The sequence below is a fragment of the Panulirus ornatus genome, chromosome 61, assembly GCF_036320965.1.
Source record: "Panulirus ornatus isolate Po-2019 chromosome 61, ASM3632096v1, whole genome shotgun sequence".
Classification (NCBI taxonomy): Eukaryota; Metazoa; Arthropoda; class Malacostraca; order Decapoda; family Palinuridae; genus Panulirus; species Panulirus ornatus.
In genome coordinates this window covers 3,219,750-3,235,389 of record NC_092284.1, presented here as the reverse complement: position 1 = coordinate 3,235,389, position 15,640 = coordinate 3,219,750, and the positions used below count along the sequence as shown (strand labels likewise).

General features: G+C 43.6%; 1 protein-coding gene across 1 annotated transcript in view; it reads right to left on the bottom strand.

Annotated features, from left to right (window-relative positions):
- The window catches only part of LOC139767427 (uncharacterized), a 53,799-nt gene extending 38,624 nt beyond the window's left edge, over nt 1-15,175 (bottom strand). Inside the window, exons 1-2 of the mRNA XM_071696802.1 lie at nt 15,037-15,175; nt 6,381-8,683 (exon numbers count right to left, since the gene is read on the bottom strand). Coding sequence (XP_071552903.1) covers nt 6,381-8,284 — 1,904 coding nt within the window. The 5' untranslated portion in view covers nt 8,285-8,683; nt 15,037-15,175. The remainder of the gene's footprint in view (nt 1-6,380; nt 8,684-15,036) is intronic.
- Nucleotides 15,176-15,640: the final 465 nt, after the last annotated feature.

Genomic DNA, 15,640 nt, shown 5'->3' with positions numbered 1-15,640 from the left:
AAACGTGTTTACACGGGTAGAAAATGGGGTTTGAGTTAGGGGAGGGAAGTGGAAGGAAGCGAAGATGTGTTTCGTACCTTCGTGCTCTAGATTCGTACCTTCCTGCTCTAGATTCGTACCTTCCTGCTCTAGGTTCGTACCTTCCTGCTCTAGATTCGTACATTCGTGCTCTAGATTCGTACCTTTGTGCTCTAGATTCGTACATTCGTGCTCTAGATTCGCACATTCGTGCTCTAGATTCGTACCTTCCTGCTCTAGATTCGTACCTTCCTGCTCTAGATTCGTACCTTCCTGCTCTAGGTTCGTACCTTCCTGCTCTAGATTCGTACCTTCCTGCTCTAGATTCGTACCTTCCTGCTCTAGGTTCGTACCTTCCTGCTCTAGATTCGTACCTTCCTGCTCTAGATTCGTACATTCGTGCTCTAGATTCGTACCTTCGTGCTCTAGATTCGTACATTCGTGCTCTAGATTCGCACATTCGTGCTCTAGATTCGTACCTTCCTGCTCTAGATTCGTACCTTCCTGCTCTAGATTCGTACCTTCCTGCTCTAGATTCGTACCTTCGTGCTCTAGATTCGTACCTTCGTGTTCTAGATTCGTACCTTCCTGCTCTAGATTCGTACCTTCGTGCTCTAGATTCGTACCTTCGTGCTCTAGATTCGTACCTTCGTGCTCTAGATTCGTATATTCGTGCTCTAGATTCGTACCTTCGTGCTCTAGATTCGTACCTTCGTGCTCTAGATTCGTACCTTCGTGCTCTAGATTCGTACATTCGTGCTCTAGATTCGTACCTTCGTGCTCTAGATTCGTACCTTCGTGCTCTAGATTCGTACCTTCGTGCTCTAGATTCGTACTTTCCTGCTCTAGATTCGTACCTTCGTGCTCTAGATTCGTACCTTCGTGCTCTAGATTCGTACCTTCCTGCTCTAGATTCGTACCTTCCTGCTCTAGATTCGTACATTCGTGCTCTAGATTCGTACCTTCGTGCTCTAGATTCGTACATTCGTGCTCTAGATTCGTACCTTTGTGCTCTAGATTCGTACCTTCGTGCTCTAGATTCGTACTTTCCTGCTCCAGATTCGTACCTTCGTGCTCTAGATTCGTACCTTCGTGCTCTAGATTCGTACCTTCGTGCTCTAGATTCGTACCTTCGTGCTCTAGATTCGTACTTTCCTGCTCTAGATTCGTACCTTCGTGCTCTAGATTCGTACCTTCGTGCTTTAGATTCGTACCTTCGTGCTCTAGATTCGTACCTTCCTGCTCTAGATTCTACATTCTCTAGATATCTTTACTAGATAAGTTAAGTTAGGTTAGGCTAAAAGATAAAGTCATACGATTAAGTTAGAATATTCTAACACTTACATTTCGACTCTCGTGAAGTCTTAATCACTGAAATAAACACAACCTAAGAATAGTAAACATGTAAACAACCCAGTGTATACAGTAAACAAGTCCATTTCCCATTGGCCCCGATGTAATGAACACATCTGTTCCCTTCCGTCTGATGAACAGCAAAATGAACAACACTAGGATGTGTTTATCTTCTAACTCGATCCAAAATGAACAGAGATGTTGGCGCCTGATGCTCAGACTTCCGTTAACGGGGGAAAACGGAAATGGTAACGGGTTGGCGCTGTACCAATGTAAACCACAATGTGTATTTCTAGTATTACAATGTATCATTGTAAACCACAATGTGTATTTCTGGTATTTACAATGTACCAGTGTAAACCACAATGTGTATTTCTGGTATTTACAATGTACCAATGTAAACCACAATGTGTATTTCTGGTATTTACAATGTACCAATGTAAACCACAATGTGTATTTCTGGTATTTACAATGTACCAGTGTAAACCACAATGTGTATTTCTGGTATTTACAATGTACCAATGTAAACCACAATGTGTATTTCTGGTATTTACAGTGTACCAATGTAAACCACAATGTGTATTTCTGGTTCATTAAATAACTACGTATAATTAAGTCTCTTAATATATCAAAAATTCTGAGGTAACAAATTTATCATTTATCACAGCTTTGTATAGCTACGTATATCGAAAGAAATATGTAAATGTGTATGGTTTACATCCGTGAAGTATATTTACAGAATGGTTTACACTGACATGGTGATTCACACACACACAAGAAGAAGAAAATGAGAATATAAATGGCGAATTTTTATTCTTCTCTGCATTTACGAAACTAATTCCTATCAGAAAGGAAGCTCCCAGTCATTTAATTAAATAATAATGAGTCTTTAACGCCGTGTCCATCACAATATTGATATATATATATATATAATCATAAAATATCTTGTGAAATACTACTGCTACCTTCCCTCATCCCGTTTTCTATTCGACATCAATTCCCATCCAGAGGGCGTCATGAAAGGGTGGGAAAATCTACAAGCCTTAAAAATGGACAGCCTTTTTATTTACAAGACTTAAGTAATGGTCAGCCTTTTTATTTACATGCCTTATATACTGGATAGCCTTTTTATTTACAAGCCTTAAATAATGGTCAGCTTTTTTATTTACAAGCCTTAATAATGGCCGGCCTTTTTATTTACACGCTTTATAATATGGCCAGCCTTTTTATTTAAAAGCCTTGAAAAATGGCCAGCCTTTTTATGTACAAGCCTTAATAAATGGCCAGCCTTTTAACTTACAAGCCTCAAAAATGGCCAGCCTTTTTATTTATAAGACTTAAAGATGGACCTTTTTATTCAAAATCCTTCATAATGGCCAACCTTTTTAATTTCCAAGCCTTAAAAAAAAAAATGGCCAGCCTTTTTATTTACAAGATGGCGGGTGTGTCCCCCCCCCCCCCCCCCGACCTCCTGGAGGGACAGGTAAGGGGGGGGGGGCCTCCCTACCCCTGTGTGGGTGTAAACACAACAACACAGGGAGGGAGGGAGGGACGGAGGACAGGCGGAGGGAAATGTGATATTAAGCGACTCTTTCATGGGGCGGCGTCAGACGCGAAGTTCCCATTCCCGGAACGATTGTGGCGCGATATTGGCGAGTGTGTCTGTCCGTCTGTGGGCCGTGAAGACGACGCTGCCGTCCGCCATTATGAGGGAGGAGGGAAGGGGTGGATGGGGTGCGTTCACCTCGAGAGATCTGACTGAATGTTAATTTAGTGAGAAATATTACCTTTCTGTGAGTAGGCCGCATCAGACGGGAGATATATATTAATGGTAAAGGTCTTGCGAAATGCGATGATGTGTCTGGGTCACATAAGAAAACGTAATATTGAGCATTTGGGAAATATGAAGACAAAATAAGTCCGAATTCAATCTCGGAGGCAGAACGCGCCCCCAAATGGCAGTTATAATTAAAAATAAATGATATTATGTTTCTGTATCTCATTTCAAGGTGTGATGAATATATGTGGAAGGTATATATGAAGAGGCTTATAATAAAGCTGTCCATTTGCACATTTAGAAATATGAATCGTGGATAATTTAGTCACATATTTAGATGGTAAAACAATGGCGGGTTCGTTATAATATTTTACGATGAAACAGCAGGACTAAATCGGTGTCTCTATGCACATATAGTCTACAAAATACACCAATTCCTCTCCACAACAACATCTGATGTATTACATGATTAATTTTTATCAATGGCCGATTCCATCGTATGACGTCCTGCTCGCCTGGCAGCGATGTGAAAGTCGTAGCCCGTGACCCCGCTGGCGGGCGTACGACCAACCATATCCCACATCAAAATATATCAACTTACATTCAAATGGCGATGAATATTGACACAAGCCTTAGAATAAGGGCTAATTATCTTAGTGTGTTGATGATAACCCTTTTAATGCTTCGAGTTAATGTTTTACAAAAAGGTAATATGAGTAATTACCTGAAAATATGCTAACTTTACAATTGCTAACGTTCATCAAAGATAAAAAAAATCTCAAATATCGTTATTAAATGCCTCACTTTTACGTGAAATGAGAAAAATATAGAAAGTTTCCCCGAAGCAGGTGAATTTTATATGTACTGAATCAAAACGTAAATAAACAAACCTGGAAAGGTAAAATCTGAAGGCAATTAAAAAAACTGAAAATATAAAAAAACGGTCAAAACAGAAATGATACAATCAAATAACAACAAAGAAATAGGAAAGTTAAAAGTCAAAAACCTTATTAGTGACACAAACCCATTTTTAAAATTGGCGCTCAAAATTTTAATCACGTTTTCTTTAACCTGGATTACCCTAAGCTTCCGGATCCCCCCCCCCCACGCATGACGTACGGGACAGTTGCCAACGATGAAAATAACCACAAAAAAAAAAATCCCGTAAATTTCGCAAGTTGGGGACATTGTGAGGGCAGCACACGGGAACAAAATACGTAAGGGGAATCGAACCAAGGGAACTGAAGTGATGGAGCATCGTAGAGTTACATAAATCTACTGAAATACAGGATGAAAATATGTTTTCCCTCTGGGATGTTGCCATATAATTCATTATCTTCATTTTAAGAAGGTAGAAAAGGGGGGGTGTTGGTGGGTGGGGGGCTGATGTGGGGGTATAGGAGGTTGGTGAAGTGGGGGGGAGGATGGCCCGGATTTGGGGGGGGAGGGAGGGGGGTGTTCAGGGGGGTCTAAATGGACATGAAGCTATGTTGGGGTAGGGGGGGAGGGGGGTGTTAGGGAGGCGAAATGGAGGGGAAAGAGCTAAGCTAAGCTATGTTATATCACGGTATACAAGGTTAAGGCTAGGCTAGATTAGACACTAAAGATAATAAAGAAAATATACAACCCACCTCCCCCCCCCCAACATGCCTCAAGAACTCCCCCTCCTCGTACCCCCCCCTATTCCCCCCCCATTCAGCTAATCAGCTGATGTTTGTTGACATGCTCGAGCACAGTTGCCTTCAACTCCAATTACTCATTTATGAATGTCTATGAACGAAAATTCCTTGAACCACTCCGGTTGAGCAGTCGGTCAGAGCGAGATCAAACACCGTTTGTTTACTCTACAATACCACATATCCGAAGCTTAGGTCCTGAGAGGAAGAAGGGCCTCTGATACCATGGGTGTGGTACTTAGTTGTCAGATACCTCCAGCTGGGTGTCGTACAATTAGCCAGAGGTTATCGTACAGAGCCCAAGGGTAAATTTACCATGGCGCCGCCTTAAACCCTTGGCTATGTGCCCCCAGCAGTCCACTTGATTATGTAGGAGGAGAAGTGGGCTACCAGCAGTAGCAATAGCATCATCACCAGCTGTTTAAAACAACCACTGTACACACAGCTAACTACTGGCTTTGGGGCCAATTAACACTATAAATCAGACTTGTATTATACATAAACAGTTGTAAAGACAACATCAGGTCAGGGAAACAAGTTAACTCAAATCACAAGACACAATGATGTAGTGTACAAGTTGACGACTAAAGAACATGGGATGTCGGACGAGCTACGGAAAGAAAACGGGTTGTTTTGATGAATTCTACGAAAATATGGTTCTCAAATATTTTTATGTTCACTATACATCTACTTATGAATGTGACATTTCTGATTTTTGACTAGATTTTTATAACCGTCGTGTTTAAGGGCCGTGTACCGTCGTGTTCAAGGGTCGTGTACCGTCGTGTTCAAGGGTCGTGTACCGTCGTGTTCAAGGGTCGTGTACCGTCGTGTTCAAGGATCGTACACCGTCGTGTTCAAGGGTCGTGTACCGTCGTGTTCAAGGGTCGTGTACCGTCGTGGTCAAGGGTCGTGTACCGTCGTGTTCAAGGGTCGTGTACCGTCGTGTTCAAGGGTCGTGTACCGTCGTGTTCAAGGATCGTACACCGTCGTGTTCAAGGGTCGTGTACCGTCGTGGTCAAGGATCGTGTACCGTCGTGTTCAAGGGTCGTGTACCGTCGTGTTCAAGGGTCGTGTACCGTCGTGTTCAAGGATCGTGTACCGTCGTGTTCAAGGGTCGTGTACCGTCGTGTTCAAGGGTCGTGTACCGTCGTGTTCAAGGATCGTACACCGTCGTGTTCAAGGGTCGTGTACCGTCGTGTTCAAGGATCGTGTACCGTCGTGTTCAAGGGTCGTGTACCGTCGTGTTCAAGGGTCGTGTACCGTCGTGTTCAAGGATCGTACACCGTCGTGTTCAAGGGCCGTGTACCGTCGTGTTCAAGGGTCGTGTACCGTCGTGTTCAAGGGTCGTGTACCGTCGTGTTCAAGGGTCGTGTACCGTCGTGTTCAAGGGTCGTGTACCGTCGTGTTCAAGGGTCGTGTACCGTCGTGTTCAAGGATCGTATACCGTCGTGTTCAAGGTCGTGTACCGTCATGTACCGTGGTGTACCGTCGTGTACCGTCGTGTACCGTGGTGTACCGTGGTGTACCGTGGTGTACCGTCGTATATAACTTACCTTATATATCGTCTGGGAATGTCAGTCGTCCTGTGTAAGACATGTGCCACGCCATCCACCTTCTTCTGTTCCTCCTTCTGCTGCTCCTCTTCTTCTTCTTTCCTCTTCTTCCTCTTTCTCTTGGTTCCTTCCAGCGTCCCTGCTCCTCGAGGCTTGAGGGCGAGGTTGCCGCCAGACTGGAGCTGGGACTCGAGGTTCCTAATGATGGCTGAGAGGAAGTGGTCGAGTTCCTGTATGGAGGCTGTGGTGGGGAGTCGAGCTGGGAGGTCCTGGGTGCTGGGGGCCTTGTAGATGGACAGCTCTTGTCCGCCACACGCCCTTGAGAGCGAGAGCTCCTGGCAGCTTGTGGCCTTGCTGAGGGGCAGGTCCAGCGAGGCCTTGCAAGGCGAGGCGTCCCTGGAGGGCGGGGCCCTTGGTGGAGGCGTTGGAGGCGGAGGGGACGAAGTGTGAGAGGTTCGAGTGGGTGTGTCCTCCTTCGAACTCGGGGACTTGGTGAGGGAGGTGGAGGTTGTCGTCTTGGGCCTCTCGCTCACCTCGTAGCTGTCGAAGCTCTTCGCCGGGTTCTTCAGGATGGGTCTGATCCTAGTCTCGCCCCTGGGGGAAGGTAGGGCCTTGCTCCCGACGCAGGGCAGGCTCTGAGGGGTGTCGCTGTCGTCCGTCGTGCCCCTGGACAGACGAGACTCGCTTCGCGTGTCCGGGACTTCCACTTCCTCCATGTCCACTCGACCTTGTCTCTTGATCCCGAGTTCGGCGGTGTTGTCCACGCGTCTCTTGACGGCGCTGCCCTCCGCGCTCACCTCCCGCCCTCCACTGGAGGAGGAAGGGCAAGACCTGGGGTTCATACGACCCGTAGGACATCTCCACACGTCCCTGACTGGGATAGCTCCAGTGTGGCGCAGGAGCTCAGGGTATCTGTGGGTGGCGTTGCCCTCCACTTTGCAGCCGGTGATGATGTCCAGGTGGGCCGGGGTTCGATCCTCGGGCCTCGTGTCCTCTCCGTCAGGAGCTTGGAGGACTGTCAGCTTGGCTGGAGGTCGCAGGGGAGGGACCTGTCGACACTTGAACTCCTTCTCGGAGTCCGTCGAGTCACTGCAGGACTCTGTCGAGCCACCCAGGTTCGACTCCCTGCGTTCCAGCGGGTCCAGGTTGTACACCCTGATGACCCGCTTCCTCTTGAGGCCGCACTTGTGGCCTGCGGCGTCCAGGGCCGCAGGCGGCGGCGGCGGAGGAGGAGGAGGAGGAGGTGGAGGTGGCATGAGATGAGACTCATCCTCCCAGGTCTCAGCGCACCAACTCTGTCGTTTCTCCCTCGGCCGCAGGAGCGGCTTGGCCGAGAGGAAGTCCTCGCTGGCCGAGCGACGTTCCCTGGCCGGCGGCGTGGCCGGCGCCTCGTCGTCCGGGCCGTCGTCCAAGGGCGTGGGCGACGACTTCTCCAGGAGGTCGTCTTCGCTCTTGGACAACCGGTTCCCGAACAACCTCTGGAAGAAGGAGGGTTTCTTGGCCTCGGGTTCCTCAAAGGACTTGGAAGTCCTCATGGAAGGGAAGATCCCAGGGGCGGCGCCCTTGGTGGCCCTGAGGCCCTTGGCCTCCTTCGTCAGGGAGGCCATGCCGTCGTCCATCCTCTCGTACTTGGCCTGCAGCTCGTCCAGTCGTCGATGCAAGCTGTCACTGCGACAGACCAGTTCCAGCAGATCCAGGTCATGTTCCAGCGCGTCGTCTTGGGCGTGGTGGTGTATGGTCACGCGCCTCCGATGGTCCGGGAGGGAAGAGGCCAGCAAGGGGTAGTATGGTGGTCTCTGGTCGTTTGTGGAGGCGGGTCTCTGTGGCAGTGGAGGTGGGGGGCCTGATGATGACCCCCCCAGCTCCCGGTTCTTCTTTTCTACTTTGAAGACTTTGGAAAACATGTTGGCAACAATAACACGTTTTCCCCACGCCCTGACAACCTTCCACCTTCTACCCAGGTGTTGGCACGACCACCTCCTGCCCTGACAGCCTTCCACCTTCTACCCAGGTGTTGGCACGACCACCTCCTGCCCTCACAGCCTTCCAGCCTCTACCCAGGTGTTGGCAACACCACCTCCTCCTGCCCTCACTCCAATCTCTCGCCAAGTGTAGGCAAATTGGATCCTTCTCGTCTCTTCCAAGTGTTGATATTTCACTCATCCATCTTGTGTCATCATATTATCAATTTCTCCCAAGACACAAGACCCACATATATATATGTATATATATACACACATATATATATATATATACCTGGCTGCCACTTGTACTAGGCAGGTCTCTATATATATTATCAAAACCTAGTTAATACACAAGAGAATTGATATAGACATTATTAACAGAGACAATCAATACAAACATATCATCATATTTCCTTACTTGTAACTCGAAGGTGCTGACGGCAATATAGCCGTCACACCACGAGTAATCCCGGCTATATAGCCGTCATATTATGAGCAGGGGAAGGGGGGGCACCTGTAAGCTCCCCTTCCCCCATTTTCCTCCATCCTATCTACTTTCCTTTCTGGCCGATCATTCTCCGTGGGGGATGATGGATCACACTCCCATCTCCCATTTTCTTTCCATCCACCACGGTGTTCCTCAAGGTTTTCCCTTGTACCCCTACCTCGTTTTCTATTTCCCTCTTTATATATTCAACGACTGCCTCACCTCCCCAAATATTGCAATGCACTCATACACACCATCACGACTTCATACCCGCCTGCCGATAGACTCTCGCTTCTATCCAATAGACTTATCCAGGTCTACGCCCGGTCGCTGGTACACCCCCCCTCCTCCCCTCCCCCCCCCACTCAACCCGGGTGAGAGGAGAAGGGGGGGTAGTGGGGGGGGGTAGAGAGAGAGGGGGGGAGGGGAGATGGCACTAATTACCTTCCTCGTTAATTAGCTGGTGATGCCCATGAGTTATTCTTAATCACCTTTGATGATGGTAATTAACGTGGGGGGGGGTGTGGGGGAGGGGAGGGGAGGATATATATATATATATATATATATATATATATATATATATATATATATATATATATATATATATATATATATATATATCTAAAACACTTCACTTCCTCCAGTTTTTCTCCATTCAAACTCACCTCCCAATTGACTTGACCCTCAACCCTACTGTACCTAATAACCTTGCTCTTATTCACATTTACTCTTAACTTTCTTCTTCCACACACTTTACCAAACTCAGTCACCAGCTTCTGCAGTTTCTCACATGAATCAGCCACCAGCGCTGTATCATCAGCGAACAACAACTGACTCACTTCCCAAGCTCTCTCATCCCCAACAGACTTCATACTTGCCCCTCTTTCCAAAACTCTTGCATTTACCTCCCTAACAACCCCATCCATAAACAAATTAAACAACCATGGAGACATCACACACCCCTGCCGCAAACCTACATTCACTGAGAACCAATCACTTTCCTCTCTTCCTACACGTACACATGCCTTACATCCTCGATAAAAACTTTTCACTGCTTCTAACAACTTGCCTCCCACACCATATATTCTTAATACCTTCCACAGAGCATCTCTATCAACTCTATCATATGCCTTCTCCAGATCCATAAATGCTACATACAAATCCATACATACAAATATATATATATATATATATATCTGGATATGTATACGTTGAGATGTATATGTATGTATATATGCGTGTATGGACGTGTATGTATACACATGTGTATGGGGGCGGGTTGGACCATTCTTTCGTCTGTTTCCTTGCGCTACCTCGCTAACGCGGGAGACAGCGACAAAGCATAATAAATAGATAAATGAAATATATATATATATATATATATATATATATATATATATATATATATATATATATATATATATATATATATTAAATAAAAGAGGCAAGTGTTCAATAGATGTATGAAGTAATGTGAGAAACCGTATGTTAAGAGAAATTATCGTACGCTGGGTAGACATTAACTCACATAATATGAGTTTACGCTCCTCTAGCGTTGCAATTCGCTATATATATATATATATACACCATTTTGATCCTAATGGTTTACTAATGTTCTAATATGATGCCCGTTATATAATTCGTCAACAATTCCCGTTCCGCAATGAGGAAACATCGTACATTGGCAACAGGAACGAGAGACTAGACATCGTACGCTGATAACACTAATCTATTAACCTCTGACTTATATCATGGGTTAAGGTAGGTAAGGTTGAGGTAAGTTAATTTAGCTTAGGTGAATTAATGATGACTAAGTTACCATTGATTAGGTTAACTATAAAATTACGTTAGGTTAGGTTAGGTTAGTCGTAAGCTAATCTAAGATAGGTGTGGCTATGTTAAGTTAGGTTAGATTAGAAAGAAGTTAGGTTCATATAAATTTGGTTATGCTAAACTAGGTTAAATTGGGACACGCTAGGTTAAGTTAGGTTAGGATAGATTAAGCTAGGTTTAGTTAGTTCAAGTTAGGATAGGTCAGGACAAGTTAGGCTAAGTTAGAATTCGTTTTTTTTTTTTTAAATAGGTATTTGAAGACACCCTAACATCACCACTAGGCTAAACCTTCTATAGCCAAATATATAAAACTTGGCGAGGCTATAAATACAATGGGGCTTAAAGAGAGAGAAAAAAATAACTAGTTTTATCTTTCCTAACTTGTCCCTGCTGCCGGACGACGTGGCAACCACCTCGGCAACGACCTCTGTTCCCATAGTGTCGTACCGTAGTGATCAAGGGTCGTACAATCGTGCCACAGGGTCATACCATCTTATCTAAGGGTCGTACAAAGGTCGTGTGTTGTCGTGCTCAAGGAACTGCCAATACCCTGCACAGGAAGTGGGGTGGCGCTAGCAATCCACAACACAGGGAGTGGGACACACACACACACACACACACACACACACACACACACACACACACACACACACATCGCATTTATCTTAAACAACAAAGTCGTACCTACAAAAAAGAAAACGACAAAGCTGTATCTATAAAAAACGACAGAGGCGTGTTTATAAAAACGACATAGTTGCGTCTCAATAGAAATAACACCATACATAATCTTGAACATGGAGCTATGTCAACAATGTAGCCTCCATTGCTTTCTTCTTACAGTAAAAATCAAATACAATTATACGGTTAATTCTTAATTTCTTACATCCATTAACCTCTGGATTGGTTAGTTAATCGTAAAATAAATTGTTTATCGTTCGGTAAGAGTCACAAGCACATATTTAAGATATTTAATATATGAAATTATTTATTCTTACATTCAGGCTCCCTCATTAACCCCAGAGAACAACGCCATCTATAACTATATGAGGCAAACTGGGATCCTATAGTTCAAAGATGAGTGATTATTTAATATTTCACCCTCACAAAAGACAAAAAAAGGTCAATAAAAGTTCATTATCAAACCATATAAATTATTTGTTAATTTTATATTCATCATCCTTAAAGAAACAGCTTATATGTAATGGTTTCTTCGGATCTTACCAAGCTTAGAATCCACACTTGTTTAAAGCTGGACAAAAGAGAATCGCGAGGGGGAATTACCTAACCAGCAGCACGTGGGGCAAGCGGGTTTCGAAGCCAAGACGACAATTTGGGAGGTTTAACCCAGAGATCCTGGTCAGCCACACAAATGCCTATTGGGTCCAATGACGAAGGTGAATAGAAAACGGGCGTGACCAAGAGCTACGTGCCGCCATATTTCTAATCCTATATTTAGACGAGACAAATCCCATCTTATAAAATCTTAATATAAATGATAATTTCAATTTATATATATACGTTTATATATAAAGAAATGTGATAGTCTATTTGCGTTCCCCTTTTCAAGGAAAATGTATATTGTTTTCTATTTCCAAAAAGGAACCATCCATTCGCACGATCAAACAAATGTAAACATTACACGTTGCCAGATCGTAATATTAGACTCAGAATATATCGCTCAGTTAAGGCATTTAAGTCATAAAAACCCGCGAAATATGTCTCGCCCAGCAGACGTTTAACTTACACAAAAAAAACGCGCGAAACTTCCTTACGTAAGACATAAAAAAAATGTTTTTAACTTAAAATCTCTTATATAAAACAATAAATATTCATTATTAATATATACATTAAACTTCTTCCACTATTCGTATATTAATCAACATGTTAAGTATAAATATAAAGTGAGTATTAACCTAAAAATATGGATATAAAAATCAAATACTTGGCATTTATTTACTCAAGTCATCAAAAATGTATATAGAAAGAATGGAATGAAGTATGGATAATTAAATACCTGGCATTTATCTAATCAAGTGATTAAAATGTGTATAGAAAGAATGGAATGAAGTACAAGGCAATGTGACGCTTCTGGTGAAATCACGGGAGGTATTTGGCAACCTTCCCAGACCCCACTCACCCCCCCCCCCCCCCACGAGCCGCTGAGAGAGAGAGAGAGAGAGAGAGAGAGAGAGAGAGAGAGAGAGAGAGAGAGAGAGAGAGAGAGAGAGTATATATGGCTCAGGCGACGATTTAAGTTCGAGACTTGAGATGATAACTTCGTGTGTTCAAAACTTCAAACCTGGGTCGCGTTCAACCTTATGTAATGGCGGGTTCGAACCCAACTCAAACTTAACCTTACATAGATACGAGAAGTCACACTTAAATAATTACACAATTGAGTTAAAAACGAACCGGTTTCGAACCGGGATTTCACGACCGTGTGGAAATTCACCACAGACGAGAGTCGAATGAAGCACCAAGTGAAACGGGAAGAGAGAAAGATTCGAACCCCGCGAACCCGACATTGAACGGTAGGGTTGCCAGAGGCCACGAGACACTAAATTCAACGTATATATATCTATCTATTTATTTACAGTAAAGCCATTTTAAATTCTTTGTTTTCTAAGGTAACTTTACGTTTTATTAATAGATTTATAAGGTAAATCCCCTTATAAAAATAATTATATATATATATATATATATATATATATATATATATATATATATATATATATATATATATAGATAGATAGATAGATAGATAGATAGATAGATAGATAGATAGATAGATAGATAAAGTCCACTAGGTCACCCCAGATGACATATTAACATCTTAACATTGATGGTAATTAAGCCAAACACTCAACACATCTTTCAATTTCGGTCAAGCTGAATATATATACATTTTTTTTCCTTTATGCTGACGAAGCTAAACTTTGAAGACCTGGGGATGGCGATGACGTCAAACATTTCCTTCTCTCCTACTTAACTCCAAGTATTGATCGGTCGTTTTATAAGTGTGGTGTTAAGTAGGGAAGGAAACGACTGCATCAATCCTGGATCCCATTTTCTTTCATTGTGGATCTCAGTTTCTATGATATTTCCCGTTTTCTCTCGCAAAAAAAACCCATCTTTGACAAGCAAGTTCATTCATACTTTTACCTCGTAAAGTATAAGTTTTGCCATAAGTCATTATATATCTTGGCTGATTTATACTTAAATTGTAAGTAAATTAGACAATCATAGGAAGTCCCATGATAAGAGATACGAAAAACGACCATGTCAGCAGAGTGACTTATGCCCTTATGACATAAGAATCGAACCTGACACCACACAATAGTCTCTCTCTCTCTCTCCCTCTCTCTCTCTCTCTCTCCTCGACGAGATAGATAGATAGATAGATAGATAGAGATAGATAGATAGATAGATACATAGATAGATAGAGATAGAGAGAGAGAGAGAGAGAGAGAGAGAGAGAGAGAGAGAGAGAGAGAGATGTCTTGTTTTGATAGGGTGTACTTAACTAAACCCCCCCCCCACTTCCCCCAACGGGTGGGGGGTCAACAGTTAAGGGGACATAGGTATGTGTGAGGGGAATGGGGGGTGGGTGAGGGGTTATGGGAAGGGGTCAATCTTTTTTTATATTATAACATCTATCAAATCTATTATCTCATTCTATCATTTTGGTCTTGCCACATAACTGGGCTCTCTCTCTCTCTCTCTCTCTCTCTCTCTCTCTCTCTCTCTCTCTCTCTCTCTCTCTCTCTCTCATATACACTAACAATTATCAACTAAACTAACATATACACATCGGGATGTATATAGTATGTACAAAATCGTATACATTCCAACGTGAGACTTTCCAATTTACACGTAAAAATGAGGCAAATATCTACATTATTTACTGTAAAAGATATTGACAAAATACCATTCAAGGTTCAGATATATATATATATATATATATATATATATATATATATATATATATATATATATATATATATATATATATATCCACACTGCCATTTTCTATAACAAGTTGTCATTTCATCATCATCAATAAGATGCACTTGTGAATATATTGACTGCTTTCACTGAGCCACATTTCCTTCATTATGACCAAGATCCTCTTCCTTCACTTCTTTCACAATGCACTGTGTCTTTACATCATCACCATCATCTTGTTTTCTTTCAATATCTTCATTCATATATATATATATATATATATATATATATATATATATATATATATATATATATACTTCTTTCTTTCGTGTATCACTTCCTTCACGTATCATTTCCCTTCTTCATTCACCACCTCTTCTCTCTCTCTCTCTCTCTCACTAGATCACTGATATATACACACACGTACGTCAACACGTCTGCCCTGCTGCTTCACGGAGAGCAGTGTGTGTGTGTGTGTGTGTGTGGCCAGACACAAGGATCCCGGCCACGGACACAGAGCCACCCAACCAGCCACCCAGCCCGGCTGGCACAGTCATACTGGCACCCGCCCGCCTCTCTCTCTCTCTCTCTCTCTCTCTCTCTCTCTCTCTCTCTCTCTCTCTCTCTCGCTCGCTCTCGCTCGCTCGCTCGCTAAATCACCCCACCCCTCACACACACACACACACACACACACACACACACACACACACGCTCCCTTCTCTCTCTCTCTCTCTCTCTCTCTCTCTCTCTCTCTCTTCTGCTGTACTGTACTGTCTCCATCTATAGTGATGGGTGAGGGTAGGGAGGAGCCTTCTGCTGTACTGTACTGTCTCCATCTATAGTGGTGGGTGGGTGAGGGAGGAGCCTTCTGCTGTACTGTCCTGTCTCCATCTATAGTGGTGGGTGGGTGAGGGAGTAGCCTTCTGCTGTACTGTACTGTCTCCATCTATAGTGATGGGTGGGTGAGGGAGGAGCCTTCTGCTGTACTGTACTGTCTCCATCTATAGTGATGGGTGGGTGAGGGAGGAGCC